This window comes from Cajanus cajan, chromosome 3, assembly GCF_000230855.2.
Source record: "Cajanus cajan strain Asha chromosome 3, NIPB_CcT2T_4, whole genome shotgun sequence".
Lineage (NCBI taxonomy): Eukaryota > Viridiplantae > Streptophyta > Magnoliopsida > Fabales > Fabaceae > Cajanus > Cajanus cajan.
The window spans coordinates 4,710,549-4,734,661 of NC_138519.1; the positions used below are offsets into that span (position 1 = coordinate 4,710,549).

Below are 24,113 nucleotides of genomic sequence, written 5' to 3' on the forward strand. Positions count from 1 at the left end.
TTTGTAGGGTTGAGTTAGGCTTAATCCACTATTCTAACATGGTATCAGAGCCATTTAGATCCACTTTAAAAATGGGCCACCCACCATTGATGCATGTCTCATAGGCATGAGGGGGTGTATTGGGAAAAAACCCAAGTCCCGCCAATCCTAGATCATTAAAAAGGGTCACCCACCATTTATCCACGTACCAAGCTCAATAGTGCTGGACGTGAGGGGGTGTATTGGGAAAAACCCAAGTCCCACATCGACTAGAGATTAGGCAATTGAATAGTATATAAGTGGAAAGCAACCCTCACCTTAAAAGCCGGTTTTGTAGGGTTGAGTTAGGCTTAATCCACTATTCTAACAAGGGCAACATGTTTTTATTAATTATACGCCAAAAATAATTTTCACAGCTAGCTACATTTAATGTTTTCTAATTCCAATGAGATAAGCAAAAATGTAGGACCGAGAATGATTAAAAAAAGTATAATTCAACGCATTTGGTGACTTCTGCCAGGGTGTACCACACTACCATGTGACTATCAACAGAGACAATTATTTTGTGAATTAAATAAATGCCTGTATTTGGTTAATTTATCATCTTAAAAGTAAACCATGATTAAATGCCGATTCCTCTATCACCGGATTTGTGCTACAAATCTCAAATATGTCAATATGTGTTTTTTCAACTTCATTTTCAAAGTGATCTCAATGCTTTGAAGTGATTGGAGGAAGGATTCTGCTGCCTTTTTCCTTTTCACCGTCTTCTTTAAAGCTTTTCTTTTGCATTCTTCAGAGCTGCATATTGTTTATGATTGTTGCCTCCATGGTGGTCAGGTAAGCACTAATAACAACTTCATCCTTCTCATTCTAAGTTGAGGTTGTTGCTGTGCTAGTAATCTTTGTTCATCTGATTCTCTATAATAGACACAGTATATGCTTAGTATATCTTTAACCTGAAGCCTTTGCTGCTTAGAATTTTAAGCTCCTTTCCTTTACTTAAACTTCATTGATATTAAAAATTTTTAGATACTATTAAACAACATGATCAACTAGCCAAAGTTACTCCAGTTTAATTAATGTGATCTCGAGTCCTATATACATTAAATACTTAAAAAGAGAATATTGTTATATATAATAATTTTATTTAACTTGAATAAGATTAGAATAATGGAAAACACTAGTGGTCTAGAAAAAAAAAATCGGAGATTTATATTTTGAATTCATAAATTTGAAAGTTCATGAAAAAAGAATATGATTCAAATATGTTTTTAATTTTTATAAAATCAACAAGTTTTGATTTCAGTTCTTATAACAAATTTTTCTTTTTTTTTATCCTTTAAAATTTGAGACAATAATTTTGTTTTTATTATGTGATTTTTTTAACTACATATTAGAAAGTGATGTGATCTTACACATTATGTTCATAATTATCTATGATACTTTATCAACGTATTCCTTTTAAAAAATTTATAGATTATTAAAATATAATATTTATATATCTTAAAATAATTGTTAAAGACAAGAATAATGATTTTGAATTTTGGAAATATGAAAATAAAAATAGATACCTTGTAAGGATAAAAATCAATTTTTTCCTCATTTTATAGGATAAAAAATAATGTTTAAAATTTTTTAATGATAAAAAAAATTAAAGGATATGAAAATCAAAACTAGTTTATCATATAAAACATAAAAAATGTATTTAAATAAATATATATATATATATATATATATATATATATATTAAAACAACGCTAAATTTATATGATTGATTTCCAAAGAAGAATAAGTCAGTATCATAACTGCAAAAAAAATTTACGTAATGATTAAATAACCTTATAATTGACTCAATTTTAAATGGCAGTTCTGTTTTGTCAAGTGAAGTAAAGATATCTTAGTTCACGTTACTTTAATGCATAGGCGTGTTAATTGGTTAGTTTTTAGAAAAATTCAAATTGAACCAAACGGAACCATTTTATAAAAATGTATCAGTTAATTGATTTATTTTTTTTAAAGTAGATCGGTTTGATTTTTATAAAATATAGATTAATTTTTTAAAATTGGATTCGGTATAGTGCAATTATCTATTTATTTTTTACTCATAAATAGATCGATTTTTTAAAAAATTAAATCGAATCGAACTAATTCACTTTGTAAAAATGAATCGGATAACTAAACTAATTTTATAATTAAAATGAATCAGTTCAGATTTTTTTTTCAAAATAAATCAGATTTTTCGATATAAATCAGATTGATTATTGATCAATTTGGATTAATTTAAATTTTTTGCGTAAACAGTTGATGTACACTTTCTATGTTCTGATAATAAAAAAATAGTTTTTTTCTCCGTCTATATCCTCCATTACCCGTTGTTTATGTTTTTGTTTTATTACTTGTTGGCCAATTATAAAGTTTTAAAGACATTATATATTAAATTATACATTTTTTTTATAGAATTTGAATTCAATGCGTAGTTAATACAAAATTAAGGATAAAATATATTTTTGTCTTTTTAAAATTTCTCAAATTTAATTTTAATCTCTTAAAAATAATTTAAATGAACATTGTGTTATCTTCTTATAATTGATAAGAGTATTACACTAGTATATTGAAATTACAAAGAACTCTAACATTTTTATATTAAAACATATAATTTAATATATTTGACTTATCATAATTAATGTTTCTCTCAAGAAATGCAATTATTATAATATCTAGATTTTACATGTTAAAATATTAAATAAATGTCCTCTTTTTTATTTCTTAAGTTATCTAATTATTATTTATTAATTTTATTAATATTTGTATATAAATTTTGATATGAAGTCACATAAAAATTTAATGACAAATAAAAAAAATAAAATTAATAAATCATAAATTTTGTTTTATAAATTTTATATAATTAATTAACATAATTACTTATATTTATACATATAATTCCATTAAGAAAACCTTATAATAACTACATGAAGTAATAATACTCTGTGTTCCTCGCCCTTCTCTACTTTCCTTCCTCAACAAGTTATTCTTTATTCAGGCAAGGATGCAGTTGATAGCGGGAGAAAAGTAAAAATGAAGTATGAAGATATTCTCAAATTGCTTGGTAAGGCTTGGCCATATCTAAAGCTACTACTGAAACAGCTTCGGTCTTACGAAAGCAGAGTTCGAGAACTAGACAAAAATGTTAAGAAGTTGCGGAAAGAGGAGAAAATCGTGCAAAATAAAGTTAGAGAGGAAGAGCGACATGCGAAAGCTATCGACGATAATGTCATTGAATGGCTAAAGAAGGTAAAAAGGGTGATTTCCGAGTATGAAAATTTCTGTGAAGATGAAGATTGTGCATATGCCGTGTTTTCCGATGGTTACCTTCCTAAACCGGCAATAAGGTATAATCTAAGCGTAACAGTTATTGATATTACAAAGAAGGTTAATGAACTACTGCAGAGCGCGAAGCATGTTAATTTTTCCTATTGGTTGGGCCCACCATCCTTTGATGCTGATTTTGACAACATTAGGTATGAAGAATTTGAATCAAGAAAAGAAACTATGGATGATATTAAGGCAGCATTGGAAGACTCGAATTTTGGAGTGATTGGAGTTTATGGGTGGAGTGGTGTGGGCAAGACTAGTTTAATCAAAGAGGTTGCCAAGAGAGTAAAAGGGTTCGATGTGGTGATTATGGTGAACATAAGTCATCCCGACATACGAAGTATTCAAGGACAAATTGCTGACAGGTTGGGGATGAAATTGGAAGAGGAATCTGAGAGTGGAAGAGCAGCTCGGTTACGGGAGAGATTAAAGAATCCAAAGGAGAAAACCCTTGTAATCCTAGATAACATGAGGGTGAAACTGGACTTCAACATGGTGGGAATTCCATTAGAGAACAATTCTCATACTAGTTACAAAGGATGTAAAGTTTTGATGATTTCCGACAGTGAACCACTTCTGATAAGCCAGACGGGCGAGAAAGGAATTCAGACATTTTGTGTACAAGCATTAACAGAAAAGGAGGCAGAGATGATGTTTAAGAACATGGCTAAAATAGGTGATGGAAATTCTACGTTTGAAACATTAGCAACTAAAATTGCCAAGGAGTGTAAGGGGTTGCCCATGGTAATTGTAACAACTGCAAATGCATTAAAAGGGAAGAGCTCTCTAATATGGGATGATACACATGGGAAGCTTCAAAGGCAAAACTTAACAGCAATGTTAATGCAGTAAAACTTTTCCTTTATTTTTTACTGCTATAATTATTTATGGTTGCTTGTATTAGTGGGTAAAGTTCTGCAGTAATTATGTTTACTTAGTGCAGTAGATAATATCTTGTTAGGTTTCTGATTTTAGGCAAATCTACACACTTAATGATGATGGGAACATGTGTTTTACTGACAGCATTTATGGGCTCTATGTATGGCTGTCATTTTTCATGTATTTGCCTTATATATGAATGAAAAAAAAACAGAATAGTATGGTTCTTCAGCAAATACGAAATTGTTCTGTTCCCTAACCTTTCCTCTTCTCTGTTTCATGGTTTGTATGGTTTTTTATGTTTTATGCTTCCGCTGCCCATTGCTTGTCTTAACAGTGGTATCGAGAGCATTGTTCTTATAGGCTGTGGGTCTGAAAAAAATTGAGAGGGGAGATTAAACACTTGTGAGTGAGTGATAAAATGGCTTCGGGGAATAATGGTGTATTTGCTGTTCCTCAATTTTCTGGGGAAAACTATCACATATGGATTGTCAAAATGAGATCATGTTTGAAGTCTTTTGGCTTATGGGAGTATGTAGATCAAGATAAGGAAGTTCCACCATTGAGAGCTAATCCTACAATAGCTCAAATGAAGCAACATGAGGAGGAGACTTTGAAGAAGGAAAAAGCTGTCTCATGTTTACATTCAGCTTTGACAGATGATGTTTTTACAAGCATTATGCATTTGGAAACAGCAAAACAAATATGGGACGAGTTGAATGAAAGGTATGCCGGTGATGAACGGGTGAGATCCATCAAACTATTTACTCTTAAAAGAGAGTTTGAAATGCTGAAAATGAAGGAAAGTGAATCAGTCAAGGAGTACACTTCAAAGCTGTCTCACTTGGTGAACCAAATGAGATTGTATGGAGAGGTGGTCCATGACCACAAGGTAGTCGAAAAAATGTTGATCAGTCTACCCGTAAAATTTGAAGCCAAAGTTGCTGCCATTGAAGAGTCATGTGATCTTAAGAAACTAACCATTTCCGAAATGGTCAGTAAATTGCAAGCTCATGAGCAAAGATTCTCCATGAGAATGGATGATGTAACTGAAGGTGCATTTCAAGCAAGACACAAGGGAAAGCAAGCTGGTCAGAAAAATCAAAAGAAGCAAAATTATAAAGCAGTTGGTGACCAAAAGGGGAAAACGAAGATGGATGGGAGTAGTGAATCTGCAGCAAACAATCATTTTCCTCCTTGTTCTACATGCAAAAGAACAAATCACTTGTCAAAAGATTGTTGGTATAAGGGGAAGCCTCAAATCCAATGTAACATTTGCAAGAAGTGGGGACATAGAGAAAGGTACTGCAGATCCAGGCAGAACCAATCTCAACCACAACATGCACATCAAGTTAACTTCACCGATCAGCAACTCCAAGATGAAGAACACTTGTTTATGGCTGCTCAAACAAGTAGTTCAGGTTCAAATGATGTATGGTATGTTGATAGTGGGTGCACAAACCACATGGCGAGGGACTCAAGTCTTTTTACTACTTTGGATAGGGCTGTCCAAACCAAAGTTAAGCTTGGAAATGGAGATATCGTACAAGCTGAAGGAAGAGGTACAGTTTCTGTTCACACTAGCAAAGGTCCTAAATTTATTCATGATGTTTTATTTATTCCTGATTTGGATCAGAATTTGCTAAGTGTTGCTCAACTAATGAAGAGAGGATATTCTCTTTCATTTAAAAACAATGGTTGTATCATATTGGATTCAAATGATTCTGAAGTTATTAAGGTTGAAATGTGTGATAATAGCTTTCCAATCAGTTTGAATCAAGTGAATGAATCAGCTCTTGTTTCCAAACATGATGATTCTGTTTTATGGCACAAAAGATATGGTCACTTTAATATGGGTGCTTTGAAATTTTTGCAAACTCATGATATGGTGAGAGACATGCCTATGATGGGTATTATTGATGATTTATGTGATGCTTGTCAATTGGGAAAAATGCATAGAAAGTCTTTTTCATCAACAAATGTCACACGAGCAAAGGAAAAATTGGAGCTTATTCACACTGATTTGTGTGGTCCAATGAGTGTTCCTTCTCTTAGCCAAAGCAAATATTTTCTTCTGTTTATTGATGATTTGACAAGAATGACATGGGTGTATTTTTTATCAAGCAAAGCTCAAACTTTTGATGTCTTTAAAAAGTTTAGAGCCATGGTGGAGTCTCAAAGTGGCTGCAAAATTAAAATGTTGAGATCCGACAATGGGAAGGAGTATACATCTAATGAGTTTAATGCATTTTGTGAAGATATGGGCATTGTTCATCAATTGACAGTAAGTTATACTCCTGAACAAAATGGAGTTTCTGAGAGAAAAAATAGAACAGTTATGGAGATGGCAAGATGTTTAATTGCTGAAAAGAAATTGCCAAAATGTTTTTGGGCTGAAGCTGTTTATACAGCCGTGTATCTTTTGAATAGGCTGCCAACAAGAGCTGTTCAAGAGAAAACACCAATTGAAGCTTGGAATGGAGTGAAGCCCACTGCCAAACACCTAAAGATTTTTGGATCTATTTGTTATACTCATGTTGCAGCAGCAAAAAGATCCAAATTAGATGACAAAGCTGAAATGGGGATTTTCTTAGGCTATGCTGCAAACTCCAAAGGTTACCGGGTGTACAATATGAGGTCAAAACAGATTGTGATCAGCAGGGATATTCAAATTGATGAGAATGCATACTGGAATTGGGAAAATAATGAAGTTCAAAGGAGCACAAAAACAGAACAGTTGACAACCAATTTTGACCAGGAGCAAGCTGCAAATGAGAATAAAAGTCAGATTGCTGAATCTGATTCTCCTGTGCTAAAATCCAAATCTTTGGCTGAAATTTATGAAAAATGCAATTTTGTTGTAAGTGAGCCTTCTTGTTTTGAAGAGGCTTCAATGCATGAAGAATGGAAAGATGCAATGAAGGAGGAGCTGGCCATGATTAACAAAAATGGCACTTGGGAACTTACTTCAAAGCCCAAGGACAAACATGTGATTGGCGTCAAATGGGTTTATAGAACAAAATTAAATCCGGATGGTTCCATCCACAAGCACAAAGCAAGGCTTGTTGTGAAGGGGTATTCTCAAATGGCTGGAGTCGATTATGGTGATACATTTGCGCCGGTTGCTAGGCATGAAACAATTAGATTAATTGTTGCATTAGCGGCTCAATATGGATGGAAAATCTTTCACTTGGATGTTAAATCTGCTTTTTTAAATGGAGTATTGCAAGAAGAAATATATGTTGAACAGCTTGATGGTTTTATTGTTGCAGGTCATGAAGAAAAAGTTTATAGGCTTCATAAAGCCTTGTATGGGCTGAAACAAGCTCCAAGAGCTTGGTACAGCAGAATTGATTCTCATTTTCTGCAAAATGATTTCAGGAGGAGCCAAAATGAGCCTACTCTTTATGTGAAAGATTGTGGCAATGGAAAGAAAATTGTGGTTTCTCTGTATGTTGATGATTTGTTGATTACAGGTGATGATGTTGATGAAATTGAAGAATTTAAAAACAGCATGTTGCAGTTTTTTGAAATGACAGATGTTGGAATGATGAGGTATTTTTTGGGGATGGAAGTGCATCAGTTTGATGATGGAATTTTTCTTTCACAGAAAAAGTATGCAAATGACTTGCTGAAAAAATTCAAACTGGAGAATTGTAATCCTGTTTCAACTCCACTTGCTGTCAACGAAAAGCTCTCCAAGGCTGATGGTGATGCAAAGGCAGATGTGACTCAATATAGAAGTTTGGTTGGTAGTCTTCTTTATTTGACTGCAACTAGACCAGATTTGATGTTCTGCAGTAGTTTACTTTCAAGGTTCATGCATTCACCAAGTTTAACACACTTTGGTGTAGGCAAAAGAGTGTTGAGATACTTGAAAGGTACTGCTGACTTTGGCATTTGGTATAGCAAAAGTGATGGAAAGGTTGAAGGTTTTGTTGATAGTGATTGGGCTGGATCTATTGATGACTCTAAGATCACAACAGGATATGTTTTTTCACTTGGTAGTGGAGTATTTTCATGGAACTCTAAGAAGCAAGATGTGGTTGCTCAATCCTCTGCCGAGGCTGAATATGTAGCTGCAGCAGCAGCCTCAAATCAAGTTATATGGGTCAGGAAAGTCTTGACAGATTTGAGTCATGTGCAAATGGAACCTACTGTGCTATGGTGTGATAACAAGTCAGCCATTTCAATTGCTAAAAATCCAATTCAACATGGAAGAACCAAGCATATCAATGTCAAATTTCATGCTATAAGGGAAGCTGAGAAGAATGGAGATGTTCAGTTGATGTATTGCAGGTCTAAGGAGCAATTGGCAGACATACTCACTAAGGCCCTTCCAAGTGCTAAGTTTAATGAGCTAAGAAGCAAGTTGGGAGTCCTTAAGAAAAGTTTTAAGGAGGAGTGTTAATGCAGTAAAACTTTTCCTTTATTTTTTACTGCTATAATTATTTATGGTTGCTTGTATTAGTGGGTAAAGTTCTGCAGTAATTATGTTTACTTAGTGCAGTAGATAATATCTTGTTAGGTTTCTGATTTTAGGCAAATATACACACTTAATGATGATGGGAACATGTGTTTTACTGACAGCATTTATGGGCTCTATGTATGGCTGTCATTTTTCATGTATTTGCCTTATATATGAATGAAAAAAAAACAGAATAGTATGGTTCTTCAGCAAATACGAAATTGTTCTGTTCCCTAACCTTTCCTCTTCTCTGTTTCATGGTTTGTATGGTTTTTTATGTTTTATGCTTCCGCTGCCCATTGCTTGTCTTAACAAGCAACAACGCCAGAGTTCTCCACAAAGCTGAGTTATGGTCTTCTAGAAAATGATGAGCTCAAGCACACTTTCTTAATTTGTGCTCGTATGGGTCATGATGCATTAATTACTGACTTGGTGAGATACTGCATTGGTTTGGGCATACTTCAAGGAGTTCACACTGCAAGCGAAGCTAGAGTTAGAGTACATGCGTTGGTTGCAAAGTTGAAAGAGTTAAGTTTGTTGGCTGATAGTTTTTCAAGTGATCGTTTCACCATGCAAGATATTACCCGTGCTGCGGCTTTGTCCATAGCGTCCCAGCAGATGCATTCATTTGCTCTCTCAAAGCAAAAGCTAGATGAATGGCCCGACAAGGACAAGCTTAGAAGGTACACGGTTATTTCCTTACAACATTGTGATATAACTCACATCATGAAGAAGTTTCCTAGAAGCATAAATTGTTCTAGACTTAAAGTCTTCCATTTTGACAATAAAGATCCACATTTGGAAATACCACACAATTTTTTTAATGGAATGAAAGAACTTCGAGTGTTGATATTGATTGGCGTTCGTCAATCATCCTTACCTTCATCAATTAAATGCTTACAGAATCTCAGAATGCTTTGTTTAGAGCAATGCAAGCTAGGTGGGGATTTAGCTATCATTGGACACTTGGAGACATTAAGAGTTCTTAGTTTATCAGGATCTGATGTTAATAATTTGCCTATTAAATTGAGGCAGTTAACTAAGCTACAAATTTTTGACATCAGTAATTGCTTTAAACTTGAAAAGATTCCTGCTGAAATGTTTTCAAGTTTGACTAGTTTGGAAGAGTTGTATGCTGGAAATAGCCCAATTCAATGGAAAGATGAAGGAGAAGGAAATCAAAGTGGAAAGGCAAGTCTTTCTGAGTTGAGGCAACTGGATCAGTTAACAACACTGGTCATACAGATCCCAAAAATTACCGTTTTGCCTAACAACTTGTTCTTTGACAAATTGGATAGCTACAAGATCATCATCAGAGAATATTTGAATGCCTATTCGGTGTGGGATTTCAAGATGCTAGAGATGTCTGAAGCATCAAGATATTTGGCACTTCAGCTCGAAAATGGCTTTCACATTCATCAACAGAAGGAGATCAAAATACTATTTGGAAGAGTTGAAAATTTGTTGTTGGGACAACTAAAGGATGTTGAAGATATTTTCTATGAATTGAATTATGATGGATTTCCATATCTAAAATATTTGTCCATTGTAAGTAACTCGAAAGTTAAGTCCATTATTCATTCAAAGAACAAGGAACATCCTGAAAAAGCATTTCCTAAATTAGAGTCGTTGTTTCTCTATGACGTCAATAGCATGGAGCATATGTGTCAGGGTCAACTTACACATGATTCATTTTGCAAATTGAAAATTATCAAGCTGAATATCTGTGGTCAATTAAAAAATGTCTTCTTCTCTTCTATGATCAAACATCTTTTTGCACTTGAAACAATTGAAGTTTCTGAGTGTAACTCTTTGAAGGAGATTGTTACCTTGGAAAGAGATAGCGATAAAATTAAGTTTCCTGAATTGCGCTTTTTGATGCTATAATCTTTGTCTGAATTTGTTGGATTTTACATCGATGGCGCATCAACAGGAGAGCAAATGCAAAGTAGGAAGCCCAATGCACTCTTTGGTGAAAAGGTGTGCCCAAAATAGTCACATGTTGATTTGCTTTATCTTTTTATTTTGAACTTTCATATATTTGATACTAGATGTTAAAATCAAGAAGGTAGAGTTTGAGTGACTTAAAAAATATATTGTTGGTGACCTATTTATTCTTCTCTATCTAACCATTCCTTTCCTTTTCCCTATAGGCATGGTATATTGAGAAAAAACAAAATAAATTCTTTGATTTTTGAGACGCTAGTTATATATGTTTGTCGTGGCAGGTGATAGTTTCCAAATTAGAGAGAATGGAGCTGTCTTCAATCAACATAACAAACTTATGGAGTGACCAATCTTTAACAAGCTTTCGAAATTTGATCCACTTATATGTGAATGATTGTTGGAATTTGCATTACCTACTTTCCATTTCCATGTCCAAAAGTCTGATGAATCTTCAAAGCCTTTTCGTTAGTGAATGTGGGATGATGGAGAGCATATTTGAGGAAGCTAGTATAATCGTCAATGAGGTATGTTGGTGGGATTACAACATCTTTCAATAATCTTTGGTATACCTTCATTTTGATACGTGGCTAGCTAATACCCAAATTATCTTTAATATTATTAGAAAATTTAAAATTTTGTGTGTTTGATATGATGATAATGAAACCCTTATACAAAATCCTGAATGTGATATGCAAGTATTTCATGTCCTAAATCTTTATGTTCAAATTCTATGACAGTATATGACCTTTCAAATACCAGTCATAGGGGTCACAATATTGTTATACCAAAAATCATTTGACTTCGGATGTATATATATAATATTTTCTTTTTTATTCTCGTTATTTATTGATTTGTTTTGATTTTCTCATATATATATATATATATATAATGTTTTATTTTTTATTCTCGTTATTTATTGATTTGTTTTGATTTTCTCTAATATAGCTGTTAATTTAAATAAATTTATGGCAATTGTGAACCAAGCAGGAAAGCATCTTTCCAAAGTTGAAGAATATCAACTTGAGAAACATGAAGAGATTGAGAAAGATATGGGCCGAATTTCCTTTACATTCCTTTGGAAAACTAGATGCATTGATCATTGAGGAGTGTAATAAACTTGAAAATGTTTTTCCTTCCTACATGGTTGGCAAATTTCGGAGTCTATGCAACTTGAACGTTACTAATTGCAAGTCGATGAAAGAGATATTTGACCTTAAAGGTCGCGAAAAACCTGATGCTGAGGATATGACCAACTTGCAAAATCTTCTTGTAAAAAATCTGCCAAATTTGGAGCATGTATGGAACAAAGACCCAGAAGAGATTCTTAACTTCAAAAATTTGAAAAAGATATGGGTTCAGGAATGTGTAAAATTAAAACATATATTTCCAGTTTCTTTGGCCAAGGGTCTTAAAAAACTTGAATACCTTGAGGTCCAAAATTGTGGTCAGCTGGAAAAAATTGTTTCCATGGGAGAAACAAACAACTTGAGTAGCGTTTCATTTGAATTTCCCAAACTAACCACCGTTAGATTTTCAAATCTACCGAACCTTGAGAGTTTCTATGGGGATGAGCATAAACTTTGTTGTTCAACACTGAATAACTTGTGTGTAGAACTTTGTCAGAAGCTCGAACTTTTCAGAAAAGTAAAGGAAAATCCAGAAATAAATCCAGTCTTCTTGCCTAAAGAGGTACTAATCAGTCTTTTAGCTCTTATGCATCTTTTCTAATTCATAGAGATAGAATGACATTATATCAGGAGAAAATAAAACAAATTACTCAATTACATTGAAGATCCACGTTCATATCTTTTACTTTAACTTACCTTTATTTCATGCATCATTTCTTAGGAAATCTACAACTTGAAGTCCATGCAAATAGAGCCACACAATGCAGATTTGTTAAAGACATATATCGGGGACTACCGGATGTACAACTTAGAAGAGTTTCAACTATCTAGATTACAGGATTGTGAGATTCTATATTTTTTCCTCCACAGAAATCCTAATCTAAAAAGCCTATTGATGAGTAATTGTTTCTTTGAGCAATTAGTGCATCCAAGACGCTTTGCTGAAGAAAATTTGGGGGTTGTTCCGAAGCTCAAAAGCTTGAAGTTAATGAACTTACGTTCACTTAAGATGATAGGCTTTGAAGAAGACAGAGTTCTCTTTCAAAGGTTAGAATATTTGATTTTAGAGGAATGTCCATGTCTAGACACCCTTGCGCCTTCTTCAATATCTTTCACTTACTTGACAAATCTGGAAGTGAGTAATTGTAATAAATTAAGATATTTAATAACACCATCAACTGCAAAAAGCTTGGTTCAACTCACCACTATGAAGGTAATTCAATGTGAATCAATGAAGACCGTTGTGTTAGAGCAAGAAAATGAAGAACAAATTATTAACGAACTATTGAAGAAAAAAAAGGCTAGTACTACTAACAGAGTATTGATGGAAACAAAGCCAGCAATTGTTTTCAGACAATTGAAGGAAATAGAACTCGTAGCACTTCATTCACTTGAAAGGTTTAATAGTTCCATTCATTACGCCTTTGAGTTTCCATCGTTGGAAAAAGTTGTAGCGAGTGAATGTGGCAAAATGAAAAGCTTCACCTTTTCTGAAAAAGACGAGGCTCCAATTTTGCGACAAATATGTGTTAGATATGGAACGGAGGAAAAAATATATTATTGCAAAGGTGATTTAAATGCCACGATAAATGACTTGTACCAGACTCGGGTACGTATCTACTATTGATGATTACTGACGAGTTCTTTATTTTCTTTGCAGTATATATTTTTATGAGGTCCTGTTAACAATTATTAAAAAAATATTAAATATTTTTTTTATCAAATATTATGGTTGAATTGAATTTAAATTACAGTAAAGTATGTTAGTAATATTCTTCATAAAAACTTTTCACTTACTACCATTCTTCTTTTTTGTATTTGAATTTAGTTCAGTTTCATAGGTTTATTTAACTTTTCATGTTTGATAAATTTGGCAGACATTAAGAAGAATTTATTTCCTTTAATGAATCCATCAGTATCTATATTTTTTAAGTTAAAATATGATATATTAAATATTTTATTTTTCATTTTAAAAAATTATTTAACTTTTAACAAGTATCCTTGGGCATACAGTATAAAAACCTGTGTATGTAAAATAATATATTCTTTTTGGAGCTTTTCTCATGGTTTTTCTTCATTTTCCAAATTTAAATATGGTGTTTTCTATGTGTTTATTGAGTTGTATACTATGTAAATATGCAAGGTCTAGTCTTGTTAGATGTTATCCAGCATTCCGGCCTTGTAAATCACTTTGCACTTGATTCAATCATATACCCGTGGCTTTATTATACGATATTTTATCATTGAACTTTTTATTTATCATAAATTTAGAGTTACTTTAATTATAAGGTACTTTCATCCAAATCAACCCTGAATGTTTTCTTACTTTCTCATTTTTTCACATTTGTTCACCATGAGGTGGTACATCCAAAATTGTATATACTTAGTTTAATGACATTTAGAAAAATTATCTTTTTAAGATCAACAATATCCATACACATTTTCACCTATTTTATGCTTCATTTTTATTTTTATCTTTTGTATTTGTCACACATCACTCAGCACATCTTTTAATTTTTTTTCCTTGTCTTTCACAAGGTATATACACCTATAAAGTAAATACCAATCATTTTTCTTTTAAGATTTGTCTCAAAAAGTAATTATTTTGGTAAAATAAATTATTTGGCAATTATTTTGATTCTAGAGATGTCAACAGTAAAAGCATTGTAATGAAGTATTGCCAGGCATTTGGTATTTATTGTTAAGAGTGGGAGTCCCGGTGCGTCTTCACACTTGGCTATTGTTATTTTGGTTTCTTGATTTTCACATCTTGTTTTAGCTGACAATTATTATTTTGTTATTCTGTTACCTAATTACGAAGTTATTTACAATATTTACAGGCTCTCGATCCAGATCACATGGTCGCTTCCAATGCTTATGGAGCACTCGAGAGCCTTCGACTGAAGATTTTGAAGCTGGTTAATTGTGAACTTGAATCGCATGCTATTCCAACTGCTGTTTTCCCTAGTTTAAAAAACTTAGAGGAATTGGAAGTACGTAACACCAATGTAGAAGTAATATTTGGTATGCAGGAGACAGAGCTGAAGGATTATCCCTTTCCGTTGAAGAAATTGACTTTGGTTGACCTGCCAAAATTGATACAAGTATGGGATAAGGATCGTGAAGTAATGCTCAGTTTTCTAAATTTGCAGCAAGTACTTGTTACTCATTGTGAAAGGCTGAAAACTCTATTTCCTTTAGAGCAAGCTATAAGAGTTGAGAAACTCAAGACACTTGAAATAAGGCAGTGTGAAATGTTTCAAGAAATTGTTGAAGAGGGGAATGCTATTACCGAAGCAACAACAGAATTTTCATTTCCTCGTTTAACCTCACTGAATCTGTGTATGTTGCCACAACTCACCTGCTTTTATCCTGGAAGATTTACTCTGGAATGCCCTGACTTAAATCATTTAGAGGTGTTGTTTTGTGATAAATTGAAGACATTTCAAAATCAACAACAAGAGCCACAAACCTCTACTTCAGTTAATAAGCAACCCCTTTTCTCGGAAGGAAAGGTTTGTAACCAAATCTGCTTTTATATATATATTTTTTTTTAAAGTTATATTCTATTTCCTATTTCTCACCCCTTGCCCCTTGGTTGTCATTTTGTTCTTCCCTTACTAGACTAATTTCGTTCTGGAGTCACTGAAGCTCGATTGGGAAAACACTAGGATGCTATTGCTATGCAACAAAAATTTTCTGAGAGACATGCTTCATAAATTAGTTGAACTTGAGCTGGATTTTAAAGATGTCCAGGAGGTACCGAGTTTTCTCGTTGAGATACTTGTGAAGATACTTGTGAAGCCATCCAATTTAGAGTGTCTTAAAATAAGTGGATTCAGTTTTCTTGAGTTGTTCCCCTCTCAACCTGAACAAAGTGACAGTGACACCACAGTGCACAGATACTCGACGACCTTGTCCCTTGTCTGTCTGCACAAGTTATGTGTTTCCTCGTGTCCTCGTTTGACAACATTAGTACATTCTGCATTGTCATTCTCCAATCTAAATCAATTATCTATAAAAGATTGCCAAGAATTGAAGTACTTATTTACATCCTCAACTGCAAGAACGTTAGTTCATCTTGAAGAGATGTCCATAATGCAATGTGAATTAGTGGAAGTAATATTGGCAAAAGGGCTAGAAGAAACTACTTTAGAGGTGATAAGATTTGAGCGACTCAACACTATAATTCTACATTCCTTATCAAGCCTGTCATGTTTTTATTCAGGCAGTCACACACTGCTATTATCATCTCTGATAAGAGTGATCATATGGGAATGCCCCAACATGAAGATTTTCTCCCAAGGACTCATAGATGCCAAATACGATTTGGGAATTCAAGTCTCGTTGGATCCAAATGAGGAATATTTGTTCTTCCACCACGATCTTAACACCCCTGTGAAGGGGACGTTCCAACAACAGGTAAGAACTTTATTCAAATCAATCCATTATTACTTCAATTATTGCATGAACACAATGTTTTTAACCATTAATTTTATTTAGAAAGTTTTCAGTATATTGCAAAAGACTCAATAAATCTCCATGTATCATAGATTTATCAACTGAAAATTGAAATAAAAGAACAAAAACAATAAAATTCTTGAATTACCTATTAATTAACACCTCTTTATGTCTTTAGATTGACATTAATGGAATCCACTCTCACTCTAGCATAAAGGACAAGAAGAAGATACTTCCTTTTTATTTCTATTATTGATTATTGATACAAACTATACGAATTTGGAATAGAAAATCCTTGCACTAACTACTACAAAAAAATGATACTATTTTCCTGAGCAACATTGATTGAAGATAATCGAGTGCAGTAAATGAAAATAATGCAACCATGCATGTAAGAATACTAGGTCAACATACTAATAATGAAGGTTTGATAGGTATATAAACTTATGAAAATCAAAACATTCAATTGCAATATGTGCATTGATCATGTCAAGTAATAAATTCAAGTGGTACGTAGAATATTAGTACATGGAGAATGTGGTATATACCAAATATTAATTTAAACTATTCGAGCAAAGAAAATAAATTGATCGGGGAGAAAATAGTTGAAAATATAGAATTGTTGCAATGATTAGAAATGCAAGAATTAGAAGCAACTAGGGTACAAATCCCTTTTCTTGTTTCCCTATGCAACTGAATCCAATCATCTAATACAAGTTAATCCATGAAGTTGTAGTCTGAATCTGCGAAATTATATTAAACCTATTCCTTCAGTTTGAATCCCTTTACCTAAAGTAGTATATCAGTTCCTTAGACAATACCTAAATTTGTTAAGCAAAGAGATAAGTTCACCAAGATTCCAAGAACCTCGCAGATTCAATGTGTTATTCCTATATACAGCCAAATATATAATAAACAATTTCAGTTCTAGCCTATACGCCTAACTTTTGCATAAACATGGGATCAATTTCTATAACAATAAACTAAAGAAACATTAAGTCATAGAAAAAGAACTTGAAATATTCTCGGATAAAAATCACTGCATAAGGATCCGATACCAGTTCATCAAGTTCAACCTAAAGGTCCTAAAACCATAGAAGAAACTAAGAACTCCTTTTGATCTTTTATTCCCTTCAAATCTCCAGTACATGGCTCCTCCAAAACCATAGAATGTCTTTTATTTTTCTTTTGTCAAAAGATCAAAAGGAAACCCTGATTTACATCGTTCAATGACCACCAGCCTTACTTCTCAGCGCCCAACATTAGCTAGAAAATTTAGAATATGATGTATAACACTGACTTGCTGGCCGCTCTAAAATAGTAGCTCTGTGGTAGAAGTGGACATGAATCCAAATCAATCCGATTATTCAATGAATCCGAACCACACCGAAAAAAAAAATCCGGATTGATTCGAACTATCGAATTGGTTTAAATTATAAAATAAAGAATCCAATTAGTTTGGTTTGGATCTCGAATTTTGATTTCCAAGAATCAAACCAAATCAATTCATTCAATTAAATAAATATCCTATTTTATTATTATTATTATTATTATTATTATTATTATTATTATTATTATTATTATTATTATTATTATTATTATTAAATTTGGTTTGGCTGTGAATATGTGATTTTGGGGTTTTAGTGAAAAATAAATTCATTCAAATGTTTTAGGTAGGATATTTTTTAATCTTGAGAAACAAATTTGTAACATTAATATTTTATCAGTTGGACTTAATGACATGACAATGTGTTTTATAGTTGATTAATGTGATGTCTTTTTTTTTTATAATTTTTATTATTTTAATAATAAATTAATGATTCGACCCAAAACAAATTAAATATGATTAGATTGGTTCAAATTATAAACTAAAAAATGAATCAAATTGAACCAATCCAAATAAATTAGAGTTGATAGGATTGGATATAAATGTTTCAAATCCAATCCAATTTGCAACCACTACAACTCTTGATCATCTCAATGCCTAATTCTCTTGAGGAAACGGCTAGCGCTTTATTGGTCTTCATGAACACCCAACGCTAATGATATAGTTCCTAGTGTTGGGTTATTTTTCAAGATTTTTCTGCAAAATTAAATTATCATTATGTGAATTTAAAGAGATTAAATCTAAGTTTGTATGTGTCTTGTCTTAATTTAAATTTTTATAAAAAAAAATTAAAAATTAGTTTATTAGTCAGAAGGTTTTTATTTGCAGTTTAATAGGCACGTACTTTAGTGTAAAAATTAGAATTACAATTTATTATTCTATCAACTGATTAAAAATAGTAGTTTTTAATAATAAAAAATTTATAGTGTGCTAATTTGAAATTAATTTTAAATAAAGAAAAAAGGTAAAAGTAATGTACTAAAATTATGTTATTAGAATACGTTACTGGTGGCGTAAAAATCTCTTAAGTTGTTGAATCATTATATAATTACAAATTATTGATTATTGTAGTAAATTACTTTAAAAGCTATATTTAAAATGACTTCTTATTAATACGATATAAAAATCTTCATACTAATAGTGTATCAAGAAGACTTAGATCTCTTAATTAAGCAGACTGCATAAATTATTGTAATTTTTTTCTGATATCCAATTCAATTCCAATAGATAAAAAAATGTTACATCAAAATTAACAACAACAAAAAAGAGTATGAAAATTGAAAGGCATATCTCTTTTCGTTAATTCTATTAAATGAGGCATACTTCGCAATAATATTCAAAAAGGGAGTAATAATTGTATAGCTCTCTACCTTTTATTCATGAGTAGGAAACTAGGAATGTAACTCGGGAATTAAGTTTTTAGCTTTGTTTGAAAATTATATATAAACTTATTGATAAAATTACAAATTTATTAAGATCGGTCGAATTGTTCAGGCACAAGAGTTCGATTCTTGACGGGAGTAATTCTTAATCAAACTTTCCTTATCTCTTAACTGAATTAGATTAATGTAAGATGAAGTCTTACGACATTATTATAAAATAAAATTAAAAGTAGTTCCTTTTTTATTGTCTTCTATTTATATAGTGTATGGTCTGGTCTATTTAGAATTTAAAAGTTACTTTCAAAATAAAATTAAATGTTTTAAATTTAAAACAAAAGTCGTTTTATGATATAAGTTAAAATTTCTTAAATTAAGTTTTCATCAAGCCGTGTTACCCCAGTTAATACAATATTCTCCATTGTGAATGAAAATCATGATTTACCATTTAGATTCGACTCTTCAGAAAAATTTATAATCTCCCATTTGAACTGTATTTTTTTTTAAATTGTTTGCAAAATAAATATTTAACTTAAATTTGTGAACATTTTTTATTTTTATGAAACTCAAAAACTAATATTTACTATTATTTTTCAACATTTTTTTAAAAAGTTTATTTACTACAGTTTTTTTTATTCAAAGGAAATTAAATATCTTAAAATTATTTTTAACAAACTTATCAAAATAATAATACATTTTAATTAAAAATGATTATAGTAACAATCAATTATTCATGGATTATAGAAATAATATAATTTTGAAATATTTTGTAAGTGCTCTCTAAATCTGATCCATCTTATTACATGATCTAGTTCTTCCCTTCAATTTAAAGATGCTAAAACGAAAAGGTGACGTAGTTTATAGGCAGAAACAATGACGCAGAGCAAGCATTAATCGATATGAAATATGTGATGATGTACTCATTGTAATATTTACAGGAGTTTTTTGACGCCATTCTCAAGACTCGATATTCTTCGGATTCTTGGCTACAAGCAGACCATGTCGGTAATGTTTCTGTTGGTATACAAAACCAATGGTTGCGCAATTTAGGAACTTTGAATCTGGATAAGTGGATTTTACCATATGTAATTCCATCTGTTATTCTTCATCTTCTAAACAACTTAGAAGCAGTGCAAGTAGGAAATAACAACAAAGTAGAGGTCATTTTTTATATGAATGACACAGAAATTATGGGAACACCATCCCGATTGAAGAAATTGACTTTTCAAAAGCTATCGGGGCTGAGGCATGTTTGGGGAAAAAATAGTGAAGGACTTCTTTCCGTGTTTCCAAATCTGGAAGAGGTCGTTGTTAGGGAATGTGAGAACCTTCAAACTTTATTTCCTACTTCCCAAGCAAAACATCTAAAGAAGCTTAGAAAACTTGAAATAGGATCTTGCCATAAATTGCAAGAAATTGTTCAAAGGGAAGAAGACACTCCAACAAACAAAACAGAACAATTTGTGTTCCCCCTTCTAGAGAAGTTGGATCTTTCTGGCATGCCACAACTCGCTTACTTTTACCCTCAAACATTCACTCTCGAATGCCCCGCCTTACAAATTTTATCAGTGTTGGATTGTGATGAGTTAGAATTATTTCAAACCACACGTTTCATGGGTGAGAGTGAAGGTGAAGGTACGAGTTCTTCAAATCTAAAGGTAAGCTTGATAGAATCTTTACTCACAACTTTTTTCTCCTTTATTATTCTAATTCACTCTCCTTTCTATCCGATATGTTTTGCATTGACATATTAGGTCATTTCCAACTTGAAAGAATTGAGACTTGATTGGAAACACATCTTGGAATCAAGCTTAAGGTTTAGGTCAGGGGATTTTATGGAAGGCCTCAAATATTTAAATGAAATTAGCCTGCACTTTGGCGCTGTTAAGAATGAGAGGCCTATATGGCTCATTGAATTACTCCGAAAGACACCAAATTTAATGAAAATGAGTATAAGCCGTCGTTGTAATCCCGAGATATTCTTTGCTGCAAACCACAAAATTGATGAGGGAATGCTTGGACAGTTAAAAATATTGGAACTTCGTCAAGTATCTGAGCTCCAGTTCATCAAGTCAAAGGACTCATCATGGAGAAACACAATCTTTGAGAATATCCAAGACTTGAATGTTGTCGGATGTCATGATTTGACAACATTAATACATTCTACTTCTACAGCGACTTTCTCTTTTCTAAAAAAAGTGTCTATTTTCAACTGTCCCAACTTGCAGTGTTTATTTACATCTTCAGCAGCAGAAAAGTTGATGAACCTAGAGGAGATCAAGGTGGTGGGATGTGAATCAATGAAAGAAATTATGGCTAAAGAGAGCAATGCAACTTCAGAAGCCATTAAATTTAAGAGACTCAACACCATTGTTTTGTGTGATTTACGAAGTTTGTTATGCTTCTACTCGGGCAATCACACTCTGAAATTAACGTCTTTGATAACAGTTCATATAGAGCAATGCTTCAATATGAAGTTTTTCTCTGAGAGAGTCATATATGCAGAATCATTCCAGGGAATTCAGACGGGGCCGACTACAAGTGGAGGTTTGCTTTTCCACAAAGATCTTAACACCACTGTAAAGGCGATAATGCAGCGACAGGTACGAACTCAACTTAAATCAAATGATTAAATATATTAGCATTAACGTTAGTTTAATCTCTAACAATTTATTCTTTCCATTCTTTTTTATCATATCAATAATGTTATTTGGCCCATTTATAAGAACTAATTTTAAATGTGACTTATATTAATCATTTTTTTTTTAAAAAATCCTCAATTTAAGTTATTTTTCTTGATTCAGTAAATAATTGGTAACATTAATCAAACTCTTTCTCTCTTTTTTTATCCCGAGAAAGAAAAGAGTATCACTAATGTTAGGAAAAGTTTTGTGGAAAAAATATAGAATAAACTATGTTATCCTTCCCTAAGAAATAAAAGTATCACACTCTCATCTCTTCTTATTTTAAAATATACAATTTAATCATTTAATTTAATACCTTTAACGTAAATTATATTACTTTTTTCTCAGAGATGTTAGTATTACATTATCCACCATGCATATTTTAAAATATAGTAAATTATATTTTTATTCCTTAAACTTTCAAGTATTATATTATCATTTTTTTATTAAAATAACTTAACATTACTAAATTATCATTATACGATTTCAAAAAATACTTTTAATTTAATTATTCATAAAAAAATATAATTTTAATTTAAATACATTTCAAAATATTTTTAAGTTCATTATCATTCATTTACCGAATTGAAAACTGTAAAATATTTAAATAAATTTAAACTAGTTTATTAAAATAATAAATAAAATAAAAATTATAAATTAAATTATATTATACTTTTATGTATACGTCAATATATATAATATAAATTAACGTGCGGGTATATATATAAATTTTATAATAATTATATTTTATTTTATAATAGGTTTTTAATATGAATCTATTTATTTAAAATTATATATTTAATATACATATTTTAGCATTACATTAATTAAATATAATAATAATATTTTATCATAAAACACTAATTTATTTAAATTTTATTTAAATTTTATAAAAATATTACATTAACTATATTGATTAAATAATATCTTAACACTTGTATTTGATGTTATTATACTTATATATATATATATATATATATATATATATTATTTTTATTTTGATAGGTAACTTCAAAAATATTTTGTAAAGATAATAATGAAAATATTTTTTTTTAAGATGTATATAATTAACGTGTAGCATCTTTAAATTTTTTTAGGGGGAAAATGTTTATAAGAAGGGAAGGAAGTGTAATATTTACATCTCCGAAGGAATGTGGTGTAAAGGATGTTTTGGTAATAATTTATTTTTTTGTAATGGAAGTTAACAAAATTTTAACGAAAAATTTAAAAAATGGGTAAAATATTATATATTAGAATTTGTCGAGGAAAGGGACTATAATTTTTAGCATAAGAAAGGAGGGTAATTTAATATTTGTATATTTCAAGAGAGAAAGGTATAATTTACTCAAAAATATAAATTTAGGGAATGTTCAATGCTATTAATTAAATTAAACAAATTTTTAATAATAATGAATTAAGTAATTGATTCTTATTAAAAGAAATAGATAGAGAATTTATCATTGATTAAATTACATCGAAATTTCACAACGGTTAAAACAAATAACTCATGAATTCATCATTAGGGTTCACTAGTAATAATTACATCACAACCATAAAAAAGGTAAACTAGCTAGACATGTTGCTAGAACCTATTAAACAGTAATTGAAAGAATTCTTCTTTAAGGGTTTGACTTTTAGTTTCTTACAGAACCTCAATAACAAATACAAGAAAGCAAAAAATATAGAAAATAAAGTCAATAGTTGGGTGATAAAAACTTGGTTTGGAGCTCCCTATTTACCGTCAAAATTATAGTGGGTTTTTAAATACGATCGTAACAAATAACATGACTTTGCTTCATTACAATTAGGAAATACGAACGTGCTTATGGACAAGCATGTGCTTCCTAGCACAAGCATGCTTTTATCCTGGAAGATTTACTCTGGAATGCCCTGACTTAAATCATTTAGAGGTGTTGTTTTGTGATAAATTGAAGACATTTCAAAATCAACAAGAGCCACAAACCTCTACTTCAGTTAATAAGCAACCCCTTTTCTCGGAAGGAAAGGTTTGTAACCAAATCTGCTTTTATATTTTGTTTTTTTTAAGTTATATTCTATTTCCTATTTCTCACCCCTTGCCCCTTGGTTGTCATTTTGTTCTTCCCTTACTAGACTAATTTCGTTCTGGAGTCACTGAAGCTCGATTGGGAAAACGCTAGGATGCTATTGCTATGCAACAAAAATTTTGAGAGACATGCTTCATAAATTAGTTGAACTTGAGCTGGATTTTAAAGATGTCCAGGAGGTACCGAGTTTTCTCGTTGAGATACTTGTGAACGCATCCAATTTAGAGTGTCTTAAAATAAGTGGATTCAGTTTTCTTGAGTTGTTCCCCTCTCAACCTGAACAAAGTGAGTGTGACACCACAGTGCACAGACACTCGACGACCTTGTCCCTTGTCTGTCTGCACAAGTTATGTGTTTCCTC

General features: G+C 31.6%; 4 protein-coding genes across 4 annotated transcripts; all 4 read left to right on the top strand.

Annotated features, from left to right (window-relative positions):
- The first annotated feature begins 161 nt into the window (after positions 1–161).
- On the top strand, positions 162–10,350 carry LOC109799179 (retrovirus-related Pol polyprotein from transposon TNT 1-94). The gene is made up of 2 exons (XM_020359720.3): positions 162–819; positions 3,023–10,350. The coding sequence occupies exon 2, from the start codon at positions 4,655–4,657 to the stop codon at positions 8,642–8,644; it is 3,990 nt and encodes a 1,329-aa protein (XP_020215309.2). The 5' UTR covers positions 162–819; positions 3,023–4,654; the 3' UTR covers positions 8,645–10,350.
- On the top strand, positions 3,058–4,206 carry LOC145949198 (putative disease resistance protein At5g05400). The gene has a single exon (XM_083071523.1). The coding sequence runs from the start codon at positions 3,058–3,060 to the stop codon at positions 4,204–4,206; it is 1,149 nt and encodes a 382-aa protein (XP_082927649.1).
- Positions 9,104–10,588, top strand: LOC145955972 (putative disease resistance protein At4g27220). Its single transcript, XM_083071524.1, has one exon. It carries the CDS (start codon positions 9,104–9,106, stop codon positions 10,586–10,588), a length of 1,485 nt encoding a protein of 494 aa, XP_082927650.1.
- LOC114916014 (uncharacterized) lies at positions 10,543–24,028 on the top strand. The gene is made up of 10 exons (XM_029271863.2): positions 10,543–10,681; positions 10,930–11,172; positions 11,636–12,337; positions 12,497–13,384; positions 14,616–15,290; positions 15,400–16,197; positions 19,941–20,660; positions 20,757–21,605; positions 23,495–23,692; positions 23,799–24,028. The coding sequence occupies exons 1-10, from the start codon at positions 10,643–10,645 to the stop codon at positions 23,889–23,891; spliced, it is 5,205 nt and encodes a 1,734-aa protein (XP_029127696.1). The 5' UTR covers positions 10,543–10,642; the 3' UTR covers positions 23,892–24,028.
- The last annotated feature ends 85 nt before the right edge of the window (positions 24,029–24,113 follow it).